This window comes from Oreochromis niloticus, linkage group LG18, assembly GCF_001858045.2.
Source record: "Oreochromis niloticus isolate F11D_XX linkage group LG18, O_niloticus_UMD_NMBU, whole genome shotgun sequence".
In the NCBI taxonomy this organism is placed as follows: domain Eukaryota; kingdom Metazoa; phylum Chordata; class Actinopteri; order Cichliformes; family Cichlidae; genus Oreochromis; species Oreochromis niloticus.
In genome coordinates, this window is record NC_031982.2 from 25,915,490 (window position 1) to 25,935,600 (window position 20,111).

The 20,111-nt window shown below is 40.2% G+C and overlaps 1 protein-coding gene across 1 annotated transcript in view; it reads right to left on the reverse strand.

Moving 5' to 3' along the window:
- Positions 1-5,427: 5,427 nt before the first annotated feature.
- LOC100707549 (uncharacterized) overlaps positions 5,428-20,111 on the reverse strand; it is a 44,146-nt gene continuing 29,462 nt past the window's right edge. The window contains exons 27-48 of the mRNA XM_003448498.4: positions 17,752-17,820; positions 16,846-16,917; positions 16,575-16,631; positions 16,294-16,362; positions 16,146-16,211; positions 16,003-16,071; positions 15,852-15,923; positions 15,425-15,490; positions 15,103-15,156; positions 14,931-15,002; positions 14,765-14,836; positions 14,110-14,166; positions 13,581-13,652; positions 13,425-13,493; positions 13,163-13,234; positions 12,904-12,966; positions 12,665-12,727; positions 11,945-12,016; positions 11,819-11,858; positions 11,677-11,728; positions 10,743-11,157; positions 5,428-9,705 (exon numbers count right to left, since the gene is read on the reverse strand). Coding sequence (XP_003448546.2) covers positions 8,062-9,705; positions 10,743-11,157; positions 11,677-11,728; positions 11,819-11,858; positions 11,945-12,016; positions 12,665-12,727; positions 12,904-12,966; positions 13,163-13,234; positions 13,425-13,493; positions 13,581-13,652; positions 14,110-14,166; positions 14,765-14,836; positions 14,931-15,002; positions 15,103-15,156; positions 15,425-15,490; positions 15,852-15,923; positions 16,003-16,071; positions 16,146-16,211; positions 16,294-16,362; positions 16,575-16,631; positions 16,846-16,917; positions 17,752-17,820 — 3,357 coding nt within the window. The 3' untranslated portion in view covers positions 5,428-8,061. The remainder of the gene's footprint in view (positions 9,706-10,742; positions 11,158-11,676; positions 11,729-11,818; positions 11,859-11,944; positions 12,017-12,664; positions 12,728-12,903; positions 12,967-13,162; positions 13,235-13,424; positions 13,494-13,580; positions 13,653-14,109; positions 14,167-14,764; positions 14,837-14,930; positions 15,003-15,102; positions 15,157-15,424; positions 15,491-15,851; positions 15,924-16,002; positions 16,072-16,145; positions 16,212-16,293; positions 16,363-16,574; positions 16,632-16,845; positions 16,918-17,751; positions 17,821-20,111) is intronic.

Sequence of the window (20,111 nt, forward strand, 5' to 3'; positions counted from 1 at the left end):
TATTGGCTCCAAATGTATTCTGCAGCAGGACAACGACCCCAAACATACAGCCAAAGTCATTAAGAGCTATCCTCAGTGGAAAGAAGAACAAGAAGTACTAGAAGTGCTGGTATGGCCGCCACAGAGCCCTGATCTCAATATCATCGAGTGTGTCTGGGATTACATGAAGAGACAGAAGTGTGAGGAAGCCTGCATCCACAGAAGTTCTGTGGTTAGTCTACCTAGAATTGTTGCTGTTTTAAGGGTAAAGGGTGGTCACACCAAATATTGATTTGATTTCTCTTTTGTTCATTCACTGCATTTTCTCGATTAACACCTGCCACCTGCACAGTACTGTATGTCAGTTGTTTTGTTGTTACATCAGCTGATGTAGACATCACAAAGTTGGTATAAGGATGAGGTCAGGGCAGTAGATGGGAGAATACAATAGTGGACTCTAGCATGGGAGAGCCCCAGTTGTTTTCTAGTCTACTTCAAGCCAAAAGTCAAGATTTTTAATTTTACTACATTTTTTTATCGCGTATTTTATTGTAACGACAATAACAAAGGTCCTCTAACCTTGACAGGACTTATTTCTTCTTTGTCTAAAGGTAAAGTTGCCCTTTTACATACACTGAGCAAAACCCTTGCCATAGTTATGTCATCCTGTATCTGCTATTTTTCAAATATAATTTTGTTTGCCTCTGTCATAGATTGTATAGAAACATATATTTTACACAGTTTATGGTCTGTAATGACATAGCACTAAAAAGTCATTCAGGTGTGGTGATATTGTTCCCTCAAATCTAATCTGCCCACTTTGGCTCCAGGAAAACTTGACTTAAGTGGCTAAAGAAATGTAGAGTACAGATTCATTGTAATCTTATGTCCTAATGATAAGTTAACTGATTAGCAATCTTTAAGAGAACGATTCAGCGGCAAGATGGCTGGTAAGTAGGAAGAAAAGGTCAAACCATATCTCCTTTGTAATCTGAGATCTACTTAAAGTTTGAAAGGTAAATTCCCAGCTGCAATTTGACGTCATGTGACTTCATTTTACTAAATACTCTTCTCCACTGTTCTCTTTTCTTTTTTCATTCATCAAAATTTTTCAAATGTCACCATCTAGGAAAAAGAGTATTATTTCATTTACACATCTGTTTTAAATATATTTGCTTTAATGCAAGTCATGTACTACTCTGCTTTTACTCTGAAGGTCAGGAGGGGGGTGGACCATGAATCCTGAAAATGGTCAGAATAAGGAGCTCTTTTGTGGAAAAACAAAATCACAACAGTTGGGGCATTAGAATAGGCTTTTTCTTTAGGGGGTTAAGTAAAGTACATTTGGTTAAGACAAGTTTAAGTGGCAGTGACCCTTCATCAAACACTGCAGGGCTGATTTTTTCCCCCCCCTAATGGGCTAACACTCTGAATACACTCTGTTTACTCTGCAGGTCTGAACTGTTTCACAAAAATACAACAGTCAAATAAGTCGTGCCCTGTGCTGTCAGAGAGACAAAGCCAACGGCAGGACACAAAGTGACACCAGAGTAGAGTAATGCTGATTGGAATGGCCCCTGAGCCAAGATATCACAAGCATGAATGAGGTCATTGTGAAAGAGCTCATTTACTACTGATTAATGTGCAATGGCTGCAATCTCTACATATGATCAGCATAATTGATGATCTCATAGTAAGAAAAAAATGGAAGTCTGTGGAATGTTCCAGCTTAAGGAATGCCATTGTTAGTCACGTCACATCTGTCATCTGTCATAACTAATACTGAAAGGACTGACCTGAAATACTGGACAGACGGCTCCTAAAGATGAAGAGGAATAGATTTTGCTGGTCTGCTTGTTTTTCCTCTAGTTTACTTTTACAAAGTTAAACTCATTTACCTTCTGTTTAAAATGGTAAATGGTAAATGGCCTGTATTTGTATAGCGCTTCACTAGTCCCAAAGGACCCCAAAGCGCTTTACACATCCAGTCATCCACCCATTCACACACGCATTCACACACTGGTGATGGCAAACTACATTGTAGCCACAGCCACCCTGGGGCGCACTGACAGAGGCGAGGCTCTGAAACAATAATGTTTCCATAATATAGTCAAATACCACAGATGCATATATCTGGGTGCGTCAAACAAAAGGCCCAGGGGCCAAAATCTGCTCAACTGGACAGCTTTAAAAAAAATGTGAACTATAGAAATGTCTGTTTTGTTGTTGTTGTTGTTGGGTTTTTTGTTTTGTTTTTTATAGTGAGTCCACAGTACAAAAATAAATAATTAATTAAAATCATTATTATTATTTTTTTAAGTTGATGTTTTATTTTAATTATCAAATACATACAATTAACTACCAGGATCATGTAGTTTCACTGGTTCACTTAAGATCAAAGTGGGCTGTCTGTGGCCCACAATGTAAAAGGAGTATGTAAGTAGTAAGAATTTAACATAAACCAAAAACTACCTCTTTTATGGTCTTTTCTGTTTTTAATTAACTTCTTTAACCCTTAAACATAACATAAACCTAACCCTATTGCTTGCTGATCTGCTGGGATTTTCTCAGTCAACCATGGCTAAAGTCTACAGAAAACAGTCTGAAAAAGAAAACATCTCCAATGAGCAGCAGGTCTCTCGCTAAAAAACACGTATTGATGCCAGAACTCGGAGGAAAATGGACTGATGGCTTTGAGTTGAGAAGGTAGGAAGGTAACAGTAACTCAAATAAACACTTGATATAACCAAGCTCTGCAGAGCATCTCTGTGAATGCACAACATGTCACTCCTTTAAGCAGATGGCGTACAGCAGCCGAAGATCACACCAGGTGCTAATCCTTTGAGCTAAGAACAACAAACTGAGGCTACAATTTTCACAGTTTTACTAGAATTTGATGACAAAAGGCTGAAAAAAAGGCCCCTGGTCGATGAATCTTGATTTCCGGTGTGACCCTCAGATGGTAGGGTTAGAATTTGACACAAACATCATGAAAGGCTAGATCCATTGTGCCTTGTATCAATGGCTCAGGCTGGTAAGCAAGGTGTGATGGTGTAGGGGATATTTTCTTGGCCCCTTAGTACTAACAGGGCATCATTTAAACCACACAGCCTACCTGAGTTGTGTTACTGACAATATCCATCCCTTTATGACCACAGTGTACCCATCTGATAGCTGTTTTGAGTATATAACACACTGTCATAAAGCTCAAATCCTCTCAAACTGGTTTCTTGAACATGGCAGTGAATTTAAATGAGCTCCACAGTCAGCAGATTTTAATCAAATAATGCACCTTTGGGATTTGTGGTGGGGCACGAGTTTTGCATCATGGATGTTTGGCGACTGTGTGATGATCTCATGTCAATATGGGCCAAAATTTCTGTGGGATGTTTCAGCACCTCGTTAACTCAAAACATTAATGTGGTTCTGAAGGCAAAACAGTACTAGCAAGATGTACCTTACAAAGTGGCTGATGAGTGTATATATACGCCTGAAAAAACACCCCCAACGTTTATTCCACAATAGAAACAGAAATGAAGGAGATCACATACTATATCCACTTTAGAATAACCCCCTGACCGTGGCTCAGGGGGTTGGGAAGCGCACCTGTAACCGGAAGGTCGCCGGTTCGATCCCCGGCCTTTCTGTCCTGGTCGTTGTGTCCTTGGGCAAGACACTTTACCCTACCGCCTACTGGTGTTGGCCAGAGGGGCCGATGGCGCGATATGGCAGCCTCGCCTCTGTCAGTCTGCCCCAGGGCAACTGTGGCTACAACCGTAGCTTGCCTCCACCAGTGTGTGAATGTGAGCGTGAATGAATAATGGCAGAAAAAATGAACACACACACACTTTATGTTATACAACACTACCAGCAGAGAAACAATAGGCACATCGTTTACTGCTTTGTCATAAACTCTTTCCATTTGTCATGATGTTGAAACTTCCTCATTTTGAGATAATGATCACTTGTTATGTGTAATAACATGAGGTATGAAGCTAAAGAACATTTAGTCATTGAGGAAAAATATCACACTGTTCCTTTTTCTTCATCACGTTTGACAAGTTTTCCTGCAATCAGACCTGATTTGAGTTAGGCTACTGCTGTCTTCAGTGAACACACTGCTGCTTTTCCATGTGACTAAATACAGCCTTCCTACCTACTGGACGTTCAATCGATTAAAATAATCAGTTCCTCCCAGAGAGGGAGCGGGAATTCCTGTAATACCTTCTGTTTCAAGGTAGAGCAGCACACCACATTAAAAAAACAACCTGAAATGATCCCAAATCCTTTGAGGTAATAAAATAAAGGACTGAGATAAGAACATACTGGTTTCTCCTTTGGTAAACACAGCCACAATTTACAAGATAGTAAAAAGTTTTACCCTGTTCATATCTAGTCTTCTAATTAACTTGACCTCTCAAGGACTCAGCTGGCCTACAGTAACACAAGCAGAGCTTAAACATTGAGTTGCTTTTAATGTGCCGCAGAAAATAGCTGAAATCATCATGGTGTGAATGCAGGCTCGTCTTTACTTCTATTTTAATAACTTTTGGCTTTACTTTAGCTTTTATTAGTTTATTTTGAAAGACTTGCTTATACAGTTGTATGTCACTCTGTGAATGCTAAAATGACTTGTTATGGTTATTAGCATTTTGTTCAGTATCAATATTCAGATACTTCTCTACCATAAATTTGCCTCTTTTTCAGTGTATGAATTACTCAAAATACTCGTTCGGAGAGGTGGAGAATGACTGTTTGACCAGAACAACAAATACTTTTGCAAAAAGAACGTATCGCATGGTTTGTAACCATGTGATAAGTTTTGTGCTTTGTAAACACTTTTCCCTTATGTTTAATTTATGGTTTTATGTCATAATGCGGCTGTGTGCAGGCGGGAAAGGCCCAATCGCAGACTACACAGAGGCGAGAAAGTGAACTCAAAAGGCAGCTTTATTGCTGACACAAGTGGAAAATGGTACAAAACTAAACTGGGAAAATATAAACTAAACACAAGGAAACGCACACAAGGAAATGCACAGCCATGGATGAGGAAGACTGCGACACTGGCAAAGAGAAACACGGGGCTTAAATACGCCGGGGAATAACGAGGGGAATGCGACACAGAAGGAGAGCACAGCTGGGAGTAATTAGGCCGGACAAGACAAGGGAAACAAAACTAGAAACACTGATATGAGACACGGACCTTCAAAGTAAAACATGAAACGCACCGATTGAACTCTAGACACGTAAACTTAACAGAGACTGGGGAGACAGAACATAGAGGCCTGAAGCGAGGGACAGAACGACACAGAGCAGACGCGGAACACAGGGAAGCCATAACAAAACCTAACAACTAAAACCTTAACAGCCATAACCGAACAATAATAATAATAACGAAAATAACGAAAACAGCACAACAAAGGACTCAAAACATAAAACACAAGAGACTCAAAATGCTGGGTCACAAAGACCCAGAACCGTGACACTTTATTAAAGGCTGGTGAACAGATAGTTAATTTAAACTATATATAATTTAACAGTTAACTAACAAATCATTTTTAATTAACCTGTCACACTCAACTCACAACATTTTAAGGGGATAGACTGATTTGGCAGATTTTTCTTTTCTTGTTTCAACATCAGATGCCCTTCCTGACACAACCCCAAAAGCATTTGTATCTCCTCCCAGAGCCGAGCCGAGGCTCTTTTGCTTGTTTGGCAAATGTGCAAACCACTGCGATCTGTTTATAACATAAATAATGCAATCTATTAAAAGTGGTGACGTTATATGATGCCATTTTAAACACCCTCAGTAGGTCCCAGTTCCTCCAGTCTACACATGAAATTGTTCAGGTATGAAAGAGTGTGTAAAATTTGTATAGATGTACACAGAAATGTAGAGTGCTTTTGGCGGTAACAAGACTGCTTTGTGTAAATGGAAATGTAGCTTTTAAAGACGACAGAGTACCTCTTAATTTGGTTTTGGTAAACTGCAGTGGTTTTGATCACTTAATTTTGAACCATCTGATCAACACTGTAGCTATGGTATACACCTCGCCAAGGCATGAGCTCATCGGTGAGCTTAGAAACTCTTGTACTTTAACTGTGGAAGTGAGATCCATGACATCTGCTTCAAGGTTATTAGGTGTAGCAGAAAGGACACAAAACAGACATTTTCTCCCTTTGTTTACTCAAGAAAAGCCCAGGGGAGTAGAAAAGACCCATGTAAAAACACATACAATGACTATACACAGACTGAGACACCAGTGATAAAAGCACACACACACAAACTAAGTACCATCACTAAAATGTAGCGGCATTAAACCTGAGAGCACGGGCATGGAGGAAACAACACCTGGTTAAAGTGCTCTGTTTGAAAAATCTCTGTAACAGGTCAGCTTTAAAAACAGGAACAGGTATCACATGATTATTCTATCAGCCTGGCGCAGTTCCAGGGTGTGTTTTTCTTTTGTAGTGCCGGAAATGTAATGACTCAAAGTCAAACTGGCTTTTTTTGTCATATAAAAAAACAATTTGGAGCATTTCTGTAAGAAAAGCTTGTTAAAACACACAAGTCATACAAGTGTAACATATTTTAAATACATATAAAAAGGTGATATGATGTTAGAAGTCAGTAATAATCATGACTGGTTTTTTTTGTCATTTCTCCTGTGTTTAATCACCGACTTTGGTTGATTGTGTTCAACAGAGGAAGGAGGGAGCATCTAAACCTAACCCACCTAAATCTGCCTAAACAAATGCTGCAATTACATACTGCATACAATTACTGAAATTGCAAAACATACATAAAACATCTAAATGTAGTGTCTCTGAAGCTGTGGAAAATAAAACGGGTATGTATAGCATGGGCTGCAAATCATCCCGACTCACCAAATCCAGCCATTCACATGCTTATTATTCAGCTGCAGAAATGTTACAGAGTGACTTCAGCCACATCTTAAATTAATTAACCTCCCCTTACTTATTTTTACTATTATCCATTTTAGTGCATTAGTTAGTCCACTAGAAAGTGCCGATGGCCTGTAGACTACTTTTTGCTAATCATGCCACAATGCACTGAAAGCTTTTGCAAGAGTCATTCTGCAGTTTGACTGTATGGCGGGACCTTAAAATATCTGCTCCCTCTAAATGCAATGATTCATATGAAGTCTTAGTGTCGTGTCTCACAGTGTTTGCAGACAGAGCCCCTTGCATTTTCCCACTCAAAGGGAGAAGCAAATGAGTGAAAGAGAGACTAAATTCAGAGTTTGAACCTATTGCAAACATTAGCCCGCTAATCGTCACTATATTATGTAGTGTGTCAGTATGCCAAAAGGCTTAGCAGCGGTTGGTTATTTTTTACTGATAACTGTCTAATGATAACTTCTAATTCTAATTTAGCAGATTTTATGTATTTATTTATTGTTTTTGCATTTGCCATGTTTTATTGGGGTATTTATAGGTTGTATGTCGAGTTATTTTTAGCACTGCACAGTGGCAGAAGGTAAATTTTCCTCTGATACAATAAAGTTTTACCTTTGACCCAACAGTCGTGCTGAAGGCATCAAAGTCATTAGAGTTATCATCTGTGGATCACACAAATCCCATGAAGACACCAGTACTCATCACATTTGTAAGCGGTGTAATCAAGACGTTCTGGGAGTCAAAAATCAAAAACCAAATATGCTAAAAAATTTCAAGACGATATTCTAATGCATCTCTGGACAGCTCACAATACTGCTGCTGGCGTTCCTACATCACTGTCTTATTGTCAGATGAGAAAAATCAGCTTCTTTTTCAAACTGTCCTGACTTTCAACGTGAAGCTCCTCACAGAGCATCAGGTCAGAAGTGGGACAACCCCCACCTCCCACCCCAGTAGTGCTACTGTTTCGTCCTTGTATCTGCATCATTAAAAGGAGTTCAGTTAGCCTTCTGCTGCTCCTGTTTGTAATGTACACCTCCATGTACACACAGCTATCATTGATTTACTGCAGTACTGTGAGAAACCGTAGATGCAGTGGATTTTCTTGTTGAAGTAACACACTGTATGTTTTTGTTGGTAAGGCGGTAGATGTTAGAATTAAATGTCCAGCCCGTCTCGCAGGAGAGCTTTGGCACGAGCTCGTTGTCCTGGTTGGCTGTGTTCATGCTCTCTCCCTCTTTCACTTCCTCTCCTCTCTCTGTTACTCCTCTGACTCTCTCCATCATCTTTTCTTTTTGCCTTTGTGTCATCTTCCTCACCTCCTGCCCTCTCAAACTGCCTCCTTGCACTCTCCACCCTGCTCCCATGCTTCTCATCTCCCCTCTCCCTGTGCTCTCTCCTGTGGTGGCTCCTCTTTGAATACTCTCTGCTGCCCCCTAACTGTCTTTCTGACGCTCTCCTCTTCGTTGATGATATTTCGTCATCTTGGTGCGACTCCTTCCTGTTCTCAGTCTCCTGACCTTGTCTCTTTTCTTCTCTATTTTTTGCCATTTCAGCTCTCCAATCCTTCACTCCTCTATCCTCCTCACTCCCTTTCCTGCTTTGCCTTTCCTCGCCAGTTCCTCTATTTAGGTGTTCACCTCCTCTTTCTACCCCTTTCTCACTCCTGCTGCTATGTCTCCTCTGACTGCTGTCCCCTGTTTTCTCTTTATTTACAGATGTACTTTCAGGCGGCTTCACTTCTCCTTCATCATCGATGCTGCTTCTTCTCCTTTCACTTCCTCTCTCAGGTTTCACTCGCTCACTTTTGCTGCCCTCTGATCTGCTCTTCACTTCCTCCTGCTCTTTTCTAGTTTTATGTTTCTCTTTCTCTGTTGTTTTATTTGTACCAATATCATCGTTCATCTTGCTGACCTTACCCTTACAGTTGTCATTTCCAGCTGTTATTCTGTTTTTGGTGTTTTTGTCTTGTTTGCTTTCTTTCTGAGACTGTTGTTTCAGGACTTCTTCTTTGGCAGTTTTGCCACTTGCCTTGTTTTTCTCCTCTTTTTCCTCATCGGGCATCTTTTCTTTGGACTTGCGTTTTTCTTTGTCTTTGTCGTTACTGTCCTCCTTCTCTTTTTTCTCCTTTTCTCCATCTTTTCCTTTCAAGCTCTTCTCCTTTTTCTCCTTCTCATCTTTTTCCTTTATGCTCTTCTCCTCTTTCTTTACCTTTTTAATTTTTGAATTTCCCTTCTCCATTTCTTTACCCTTCTCCTCAACCTCTACAACCTTCTTGTCCACTTTCTCCTCCAGGAGGTCCAGCTCCTGCTCCAGCTCAGCCAGTTTCTTTGGATCAGACACCAAGTCGTCCTCAACCTCTACTTCCACCTCCTCAACCTCCTCAAACTCCTCCACCTCAATGCCGTCCATCGTCTTCTGCAGCTGCGTCTTCACCCTGTTGAGCTCCAGGAGGCCATCTTGAAGGTCCTTACATACCTCTCTGATCTTGGTGGCAAATTTGGTTTTGGCACCCTTGCGAAGCTCATGAGAGTCTTTAGCGAGGAAGAAAACATCCAAAGCCAAAAAGAGTGCCGACATGACGCCTGTGGTGACGCTGATGGCCTGAGCGGCCTTGGCTACGCCGCCTGCCCTACCTAAAACCTGCACCGTGCTGACGAGCTGGTTGGTGTTGATCATCAGGGCTTTTCCCGCGCGGCCTCCCTCTTTCATCACGTGTTTAATGTTGTGGTTCATAGCTTTTTTGGCAGCACTTTGAGCGTATTTTTCAAAATCCCACTCCTGCAGGGTGTCAAGACCTTTCTACAGCAGAAAAGAGAGACAATAAAGAGATGGATATTTTTGCCTTTGCAGGATTTCTCACAGTAAATTTGATTTTAAATGTAAACCTGTGGATAAAATATTATTGAGATATCATTTTTTTCACATTTGTTCAAAGAATTATTATTTTCTTCTTAAACGGTCGAATTCACCAAGATTTGAACTGGTCTGAGATTTTCAGTAGATGCACATATGGCATCAGTTTGAAAATCCTATGTCGCCTCATTCTTGAGTTATTGTAGTAACAAAGCTGGGTGTCCACGCTGCCCGCCCTCCTGCCCAACCAGCGGAGTGACGACAATACTCCATCAGCCTTTTACAGCCAAGAGGTATAAAATACCAACCATACACAATCAGTTAAACATGGACTTAACTGACTGAATCTAGGCTAGATTACATCTCAGAGTGTCTAAATTCAGGGATACAAAACTCTGGATTTACAGTCCTAGGAATTTAAAAACGCTGCAGTCATCGTTGCAGTACTGTAATGTAGTATTGTGTCACAGTAAACTGCCATATAAGCACTTGACCAGAGCAGCGTGTACCCATGCACAGGTGTTAACCTTTGAGAAAGAAAGGCTGCCACTTTATCCTCTTTGAAAAAGCCCAAATCAATACTTTTAAATATATTTTAATACCTTAACACAACTTGTAAATAATGTTGTGAATAAATAGCACATACACTTATGTGAAAAATAAGGTTTTCATTGGATGCTTTGCAGTCCTGTGAAAATTTACGTACACGCTTACTGCCTCCATAGAAATAAGGAGGTAAATAGTAGCCTGGTGCTGCAAATCAACACAGCCTGGAGCTGTATGATGCCACCTGCTGAGGGATCTGTGATACTACTGCAAAGCTTAAGAGATTAAAGCTTGGGCAGGCAACATGTTTCTTTGCATCTCAAAACAAAACAAAAAAAATCCATCATAATATTTTAGCAGGCTCAGGAAGGTATTGTGATCTCAGAGAGTGTGCTTCAAATACTTTGTTCTTAACCTTTTAGAAAAAGTCCCCTCACCTGCACAAACTCCATGCACTCTCTGATGACTTTTATCTCCTCCTGGTAGCCCTGGATCATTTTCTCCATCTTCTTACGGTCCATGTTGGAGTGGACCGTATCTGTGATGTTAGCCGTCGCTGACGTGATGCTGCCTGCCGTCGCCACACCGATCCCCACTGCTGTCACAATAATAGAGGCACCAAAAGTGAAAGGCGCCAGAATGAGGCCTGTGATTGTGGTGACGCTACCCGCGACGCTGGCCACGCCTCCGCCCACAGCGGCCGACACTGTCTTCTTATGGAACTCATCTGCAGCGTCCGCCATAGCCAAAAGCTCCAGGATGCGATGCTGTAAGGACGCCCCGCGCTGGTTGAAAAGACGCACAAAAAGACGGGCTGCCATGTAGACACGGTCGGCTGCCTGCTCCATCGCCCTGCAGAAACAGAGACATTATGTTTGTCAAGCTGACAAATAAAGTTCACATTATTATGGTAAATGGCCTGTATTTGTATAGCACGTTTACTTAGTCCCTATGGACCCCAAAGCGCTTTACACTACATTCAGTCATCCACCCATTCACACACACTGGTGATGGCAAGCTACATTGTAGCCACAGCTGCCCTGGGGCGCACTGACAGAGGCGAGGCTGCTGGACACTGGCGCCACCTCTGACCACCACCAATAGGCAACGGGTGAAGTGTCTTGCCCAAGGACACAACGACTGAGACTGTCGGAGCCGGGGCTCGAACCGGCAACCTTCCGATTACAAGACAAACTGCCAACTCTTGAGCCACGATCGCCGATTATATTTACTGCTAAATTTGAACCTTAAAGTTGTCAAGAAATCAAACAAGAATTATACCCTAAAAAAACAAAAGGTAAAAATCTAGAATATTACGTTTTCTGAAAACAGAAAACGTTATTATTATTAAAAAACAGAAAATATATTCACATTTCCTCATCCTCTGCCTGGAAATCGGAAGTCTCATTCCACTCCTTCCAACCTGGCAAACGGCAGCAGAAATAATACAATGAGTAGCCAAAAAATATAAAAACTTAATAATATTTCTCCTAAATGTTGAAACCACACTAACCTTTGACTGTGTTCCACCACTCCAAAAGCTCATCCTCTTCCTGAAAACAAGAAGCTTTGTCAATAAAAACACAACTCATCCGTCGAATACCATAAATCACTAACACGCACAAACACTTAAGCTCACCGGCTCGGTTTCGACTGGGTTTTCCTCAGTCGGATAAGCAGCCATCTCCACCGGCTGAACCTCCACCATGCTCTGGAAAACAAATAATAAAACGGCCGTTAGCTGGACTGTTGGAGTTTCCTCTCTAATCCAATATAAAGCACCTTGAGATGCTGTTGTCGTGCACTGCTGCTAGATAACTAAAACTGAACTGGATTCATGAAGGCAGCCTTTGACGATGATGCGTCTACTTCCTCTGAAGTGTTCTCGACTTGGCTCGATGCTATGATATCCTTTTTTCAAACCATGAAAAATATTCTGTCATCATGCACTTTACTTTTCTTCAGTGGTGTTGCTGAGCTCATCAATGTAGTCGTTTCTTTTAAACATCAACCAGATTGTTAATTTGGTCACTCCTAATTTTGTTTTTGTTTCTCAGTCTCAGTGAGTTAATGCAATACTTATGTTAAACCCTGCGAAATAAAGCTGATAATCTGAACTTCAACCATATCACATACTGCATAAAATCTACTGCATTGGTGTAAAGAGGCAAAATTATAATATACATATAATAATACATATACAAACATTTCTCCACATTTCTCGTTGGAGGTTAAACGAATCAATATGAACATCAAGCGGAGAAGGGTTAAATTTTCAGGCTTATAATGCGTTACTGGACATTCATAGACCACAATGAATATTTTAACTGAAAATCTTCTTTAATATGATCGTGCTGACCTGTGTTGGGCTCATGTCCTGCATCTCGAGAGTCTCCTTGATGACAGGCATTTTATCTGAAGTCTGTGGAGGAAAAACGATCAATGTTGTCATAGACCACAATAATCTACACTGAAGTTTCTTTTTTTTAAATTTTACATACTGACTGAAAGTTAATTCTGTAATTAAAATAATTTTGGAAAATCTGGTGGAAAAATAAGGCAGAAAAAAACCCCCAAACAAACAACGGCTGCAGGTACCTGTGAAGTCAGGCCAAGTTTGGGAATTTTAGGAAGAGTTTTCTTGACTCGGAATGACACAACCTGAAAGAAATAAACAAGGGAGTAAAGTTTTATTTAAGTCTCGCGTTCACATCAAAACTGAGAACTCAAATGGTGTAAGAAAATGTCTGGATATGTAGTGATTGTTGTTGATGAACCCCGACTACAGCAGCTGACACTGATCATGCTTATTCCTCCTGCAGCTCATCGTCTGCTCGTGTAATGAACGACATCTTACTCGTCTTTTCTTCTTGATGGTCCTCTTGCGTCTCAGCGCGCCTCTTGCTGGAGCCTCCATGTCCTCATCTTCCTGCAGCAGACAACAGAAACATAAGTTTTAAAGGTGTTTTTTTCCACGGTTGCTGTTTAAGTTTGATTTTAAAAAAATTAGTTTTGCAGTAAAGCCCACTAAGCTTCGTCTCTCTCATATCAGGACCATTTCAAGAGGCGGCTTTACAGCTAAACACAGCTGTTGTTGAGGTTGTTGAGGTCGTTTCTACCTGTTGCTCCTCAGTTTTGGGCGTCCGTCTGAACATCCCAGTGATCCCGGAGAACCCGACTTTTTTCTCCTGTTAACAAAATAAAACCACGAGGCATTTATTTATTATTTGCTAAACCTCAGAAAGATGAAACAATGTTAAAATCAAAAGTCTGACCTTGGGGGTGCTTGAAGCTTCTAAAAGATTGTCATTACTGGCAGAAAGCTGACTGTTTGCCAAAGCCGCCTCCTTTAAAAAGACAAATACAGTCTTATATAAATTATTAGCACTTTTTTGTGTACCAAACAGGGACAAAAATTTGATGATCACACTATAATGTTTAACAATTTGGATGCAGAGACTGTGAGTCATCTAAAGTTGTATTTAGATTTGCTGGCATCACATTATTAATACAGATGTCGTATTAATTACTGTGTCATATTTAAAGCCTTTACAGCCTTTTCACACATGCACTTTCACTTTACCTTGCTAGCTCCCTTGTACAAAGTCTGCGTGATTAGGATTTGTCCTGATTATTCAAAGCTAGTGAGTAATATTTCTGTGTGCTACGTCTTACATGCTCTACTTAACCAGCACTCTAAGCTGAAACCAGACACTGCATTTCCACATGTAGAACTCCACAACATTGAGAAAGGATAACTTCCCGAGCTGATTATCCCGACACTAGTTTCAGTAGTAATCTCACCTTTCCTGCATCTGTGAGGCTGTCACAGCTGGCTGACAGCTGCCTCGAGAGGGGATCCTGGAAAAGAAATGCAGTGAATTCAGTGAATGGCTTCATTCCAGTAGCATCCCGAACATACTCTGTGTCATATATATATATTTGTTAAGTTCAATGTTCTTGTTTTCCATCACATTTTAAATCCTGTTAAATCCTAACATGATCACAAACAAGCTGCAACTTGCTGCAATATACCCTGATAACATGATGAGACCACTGCTGCAAAAACTATATTTTTGGGGAGGAATTTAAGAACAGCTGACAGAAATGTGAAAAAAGTCCAAATTATTGTATTAAATGATGACAACATAGTCTTCTGATTGATAGTGCTTTCAAATTTTGGTCTGGTTGAATGTGATGGCATGACAATAAAGATTTTATTAGCTGTGTGACATCTTTTATTTTTTTGTTTGTGTGTTTGTTTAAACGTTTCATTATATCCATCTTTGTTCGAGCTATTGTGGAATATTTTCAGAGGTGAAATAAGTATTAAAGGACAGTAGGATTCTTGTTTTGAAGTAAGAAGTAGTGACAAATGTGAAGGAAGAAGCACAGTTTTGGGCTTATAGGGTCGTTTTCTGATAACCTACTACATCTAAAATCCAAATATATTTGGCACCTGAGTAGCGACAGAGCGTGGAGCTGGTTTGGGAGACTTTTTGAAGAGTCCTGCCAATCCTCCTGTTTTTTCCTGAAATATATGAACAGTAAATAATCAAAGACAGAAATGAGGGTGAAACACGGCATGACTGTGACTGTCCAGATTTGCTGGTCCACATCTGTACCGTTGCTGTGTTTGCTCCTGACAGGTCTTCGTCGCTGGCCGATAATTTCTGTTCTTCATCTTCATTTGTTTCCTGAACGAACACGACACAAAGTAAAGCATAAAAAAGACCAACAGACGTACAACTGACTATCTTAGAGTGTATTATAGTTATTTAAAGGTCAAAACTGCACCTCATCTGCTGGTTTTGGAGCCGTCTTGAACAGCTCACTGAAATTTTTTTTCCCCTGAAATCAGCAGAAATGAGCAGATAAAACAGTGTGTTGCACTGAGAAATCCAGAAGAGAGAAAACGAAAACAAGGGGTAACTCAAGCACCAAGGCAAAGTTAGAATGCTGATGTGGAAGTGGTTAAAGTGTGACGACATGAAATCCCACAAAGGAAACAATCTGCCGTGTGTGAAAGAGGAATATTACTGATTTAGCACAAAAACTAAGCATTAAAAGCTGAACATGTATGCGTTTCACTGTCGCTCTGCGCAGGACTGACACTGACCTCATCCAACACGTTGTCAACGCTGCCGGATCTTTTTAAAATTTTAGCCAGGCCTCCTTTTTTCTCCTAAAACAAAACACATTTAAGTTACTTTTTAAAAATCGTGTCTGTCTCGGGGAAAATAAAACAGGAACTTGACAACTTTCGACATCAGAAAGTCTCGATGTTGCAGTGATGGAGAATGTGAGATTTTACGTGTCATAAAGATTTTGACACATCTGCAGATGTTTTAATTATGTAAATGTATATATTTATTTTTTTCTGGTGCATTCATGACACATATTTGAAAGCAGTAAATGACTCATTGCACTCACTGCATCTGATCTAAGTGTGTGGTCAGGTTTCAGTTGTTCACATGACAAAAGCAGCTACAGCTGATTTTTTTTCTAAAAAAGGAGAAGAAGAAGGTTTTTTTTTAATTGAATACCTTTGTGACGGTTATGTCACTCAAATTCTCACAGCTTGCAGATAACTGAGCCTCAGTATTCGCCTCCGACTCCTGAAATAAAAGCAAAGAACAATAAAACCCAACGTCTCATCAGTAGCTTGGTGTTTGACTATAAGACCTGGTTCAGCACCTCCTCTGATGCAGCGCTCTCTGCTGGTTTCTGTGGTTTCTTAAACATCTTGCCCAAAAAGTTTTTCTCCTAAAAATAACAAAAAAAGTCAGTAAAAGTTCCCGACAAAGTTTTTTTTTATTTTTTTGTTTTAAATCGCTGACCTTGGTGATGTTATTGTCAGACAAGTCATCACTGCTGGCCAACAGCTCTTTCTGAGCTTCTCTGTCCTGAAACAGGAAGTGGTCCATTAGTATAAAGATGGTGAAACTTTTTGACAGACTTTCTGCACATCCACAAACTGTCATTTACCGGTGAATCAGTTCTTCCTGCTGACGCTTTAGGAGTCTTTTTGAGGAGTCCACTGAACAGGCCCTTCTCCTGATAAAGACAAAATAAACAGGGTTAGGATGAGCTCAGATCTTATACAGCTCCCAAAAAGGTTTTGGTGCAATCTTTTTCTGGATATTTTATGTAGATATCATAGAATCCAAGTGGAACTTCACATGGTTTCACAATAGCAACAGGTAATGCATTTCTGAAGGTTAGAGTTATTCAGGAAAGTGAAGAAATTAAACACAAAAATAAGCCACCTTTGTGGTTTCGACCCCGCCTTCACCTGAGATCTCGTCATCTTCTGGCCTTTTCTCCTGAGAAGACACAAGACCAGCGATGACTTCTTCTAAACTAAATGTTATTTCACAGCTGTGGATGAAGGATTAACTTAACAAGTCTACAGTCTCTACTCGATGCCTAACTCAGTGGCATCTCACTGGTCACCAGTATTCAACTACTCAGGTCAAACATTTTAATGTACTACAAGGGTTTTTTGAAGCTTAAATGAGAGGAGGGGATGGAGGTCACCTCTTCTGTGGGAGGATCGTCTGCAAGTTTGGGCGATTTCTTAAACATTCCACCGAACGCACCTCCTCTTTCCTGAAATGCAAAGGACCCAGATTAAAACGACATCAGCACACAGCACATGAAGGCATCTTCTGCTGTTGGAGAAAAATATGGAAGGCCGAACATTTTAACGGGTGCAATTAAGTGTTTAATGCCACCGTATTGGCAAATTTCTTTCTTCTATGTAATGATCACGTATTTTAACAATATCACTTTAATAATAGTAATATCACTTTCTCACACAGTTATATGTCTGTAGAATAGCTCTATGACACATACACACACACACACAGTGGGGCATTAGACAGACATTAAACAGACAGTAAGACTCCCTGTCCTTATTTCAGGGAAGGGAGGAAGGAGGGAGGATTTGGGATGTATATCCCCCCGTGAGATGGGCCAACATGTAAGAGTTGTGGAATGTTTTTGTCTGTGTTCAGTTCAGTTTTAAATGAATGTGTTATGTTCCAAGTTATTTTTCCAGGTTTTTACATACATGTATTTCTGATTTCTTTTTGAGCTGGATACAGCTGAAAATAGCGATACCATAGGACTCGGTTGCAGAATATCTAAACTAATGAAGTAATTTCCTTACTGTTTTAGGATGGTCATATTTAGCTAGTCCAGCCAACAAAAACAACCAATACAGATTCCAAAAAGCACCACTTCAGTGTTTGCATGCAGGTCTGATTTGAGAAAACATTTTCTGATCTTTAGAGCACAAAAAACACAGAACAGCTTGTGTCTCTGCTATTTTACGGGAATAACACTTTGCCATCCATTACTATCCATATTACCACAATAATGTTCAATACGAAACATTCATTATTTTATCTTAGGAGAGTTTTAATTTGCAGCCAAACTGACCTTGGTGCCAGCAGCTTCAGTCAGACTGTCACTGCTGTCTGAAACGTCTTTGTTTGCTGACAAATTTCCCTGAAACAAGAGTTTATTTCATTATTTCCTGACAGGTTAAAGATGAAAAGTCTGTAAGAGAAAGCTTTGAAAGATTGATTTATGGCAATAAATATTTTTCTTGCAATTTTATGCTTCAGCAATTTTCATAAACAACATTAATTAATGTACCGTTTTAAAAAGTGTTTTAATAATTAATGTCAGACATTTTTAGATTTTTAAACTGATAACAGTTACAATAGTAAGAATAGGTGACAGGAAGATAGAGAGACAGGCGATGACTTAAATCCAACATACTGCAGTAAAACCTCATAGTATGTCTTTTCATCGTTCGCTTTTCAGTTTAGAAACTCCAAAACGTGTAAACCATGGATATCATACCACTGTCACAAGACAGAACATAGAAATAGAGCCAACACTGTGGCTCAATGTAACAGTCACTGAAAAAGTTAATGAAACCTGAGTGTTATCATGACGTGAAACGTTACCAGTCTCTGATCCAGCTGCTAATAATTTACCAGCAGCACGCACAAAAGACTTCATTGCTGTTACATTTATTCATACAGCAGCATCGTCATTTTTCTGATTTCATAAGGAATCTCTCCCTGATTTGAATTTGCTCTCAGGATTTTCAGTGATTCAGTAAAAGGACTAGATGTTATAGTCCCTGATATTGCATTGTTTTATATGGAGAGAATCTTGAGGGATGGCTGTTATGAGGAAAGGCAGCCTAGAAACTTTACCAGCAGCACACATCGTTGTGTGCCTCAATTTTCGGTCTTTTACCCAAGATAATCTGCCATTTTTTGTCATTTTTTGGGGGATTAGAGACCTGATCTAGATGATCATATTAAGATTTGGGACACATCGTCAGTAGTGGACTTTTGATTCATCGGGTGTTTCAGCCATTATCAGTAGACACCCTCATCCAAGGAGGCCCTTGAATATTTGTATATGAAGTATTTTTTTAGCCTTGGTGTCCAATCAGATATTTAATTAGAAGTTGTTCCCTTGGACACCAATACTGTTGCGAAGAAACTTGGAGTAATTTTTAAACAGAATGCAGTTTCTCCTTTTTTTAAAATTTGGCTTGAAACTTCCTTAATTGATTAATTAATTGATAATTGTTGAAACCTGTGGCCAACCACCCCATGTTTATGTTCTTTCGGGCTCCTGGGGACTGAGCATTTCTTCTCTATTGCTCTTTGTTCACTTCTGATGCGCTTGCATGCCACTGCTGCCTGTCATTAACTCATCTTGTCTTGTTCTTTAATTGTAGTCTCACCTTGTTCACCCTTTCCCTTTTCTCTCACCTCTGAAACGATCATGGTAGATGGCGCCCCTGAGCTTGATTCTGCAGGAGATTTCTTCCTGTTAAAAGGGAGCTCTTCCTTCCCACTGTCTCTAAGGCTACGTTCACACTGCAGGCGAAAGCGCATCAAATCCGACTTTTTTGACCCTATGCGACCCATATCCGATCATGGTATGACAGTGTGAACGGCACAAATCCGATATTTTCAAATCCGATCTGGGTCACTTTCATATGTGGTACTGAATCCGATACATATCCGATGTTTTAGAAACCGACTGCTGTTTGAACGGTCATGTCGCATTAAATCCATCTTTTACGTCACTGACACAAGACAGACGCCAATTATTAGTGCTGGAGAAGCGCCCGAGAAGACATCGTGAACGCTTCCTGGCCATCCAGTGTAGATGTCAGTGAAATTGTTTGGAAGACAACGTGAACATTTTATTTGTACTGTATAATCTGCAGATTCTGACAGAAATCTGTAACTATCCTTTGAAGCACCGCTCCTCTAAAACAGCAATAAGGTTAATTATTAGGCCATATGTAAATAACAAAATAACTTTACAACTTAAAGCAAAATTGGGAAACGTAAAGTCCGAAACAAGTCTTTATATTAAGGGCCATCAGTCAAACAATAATGTTTGGTTTGGGTCTAAACAGAGCGCGTTGTGTGTGACGTCTTCTTTTGCGCATGCCGGGCCACTTTGAGGATTCACACTAGAGCTTTTCTCCATGTTGCCTGTACAGATTCATTCACCTGGAACACTTCCTTGTTCTTTTCATTGGCCCGCCTCTACTGAAACCAGGGTCACAGGAGACACTCTGACATCTCAGGAAAAAGGTGAAAGACATTATGTTTATCGTGGCTCTGGTCCATTAGGCATCTCTGCCAGCAATTCCGTAAGCTAGCATGCATACAAGTCAAAAATATCTGCTATGGAAAAGGTTTATAGCCTGAGGATCAGATCGCAAAGGATTCTGGTTCTTGGAGTATTTCCCC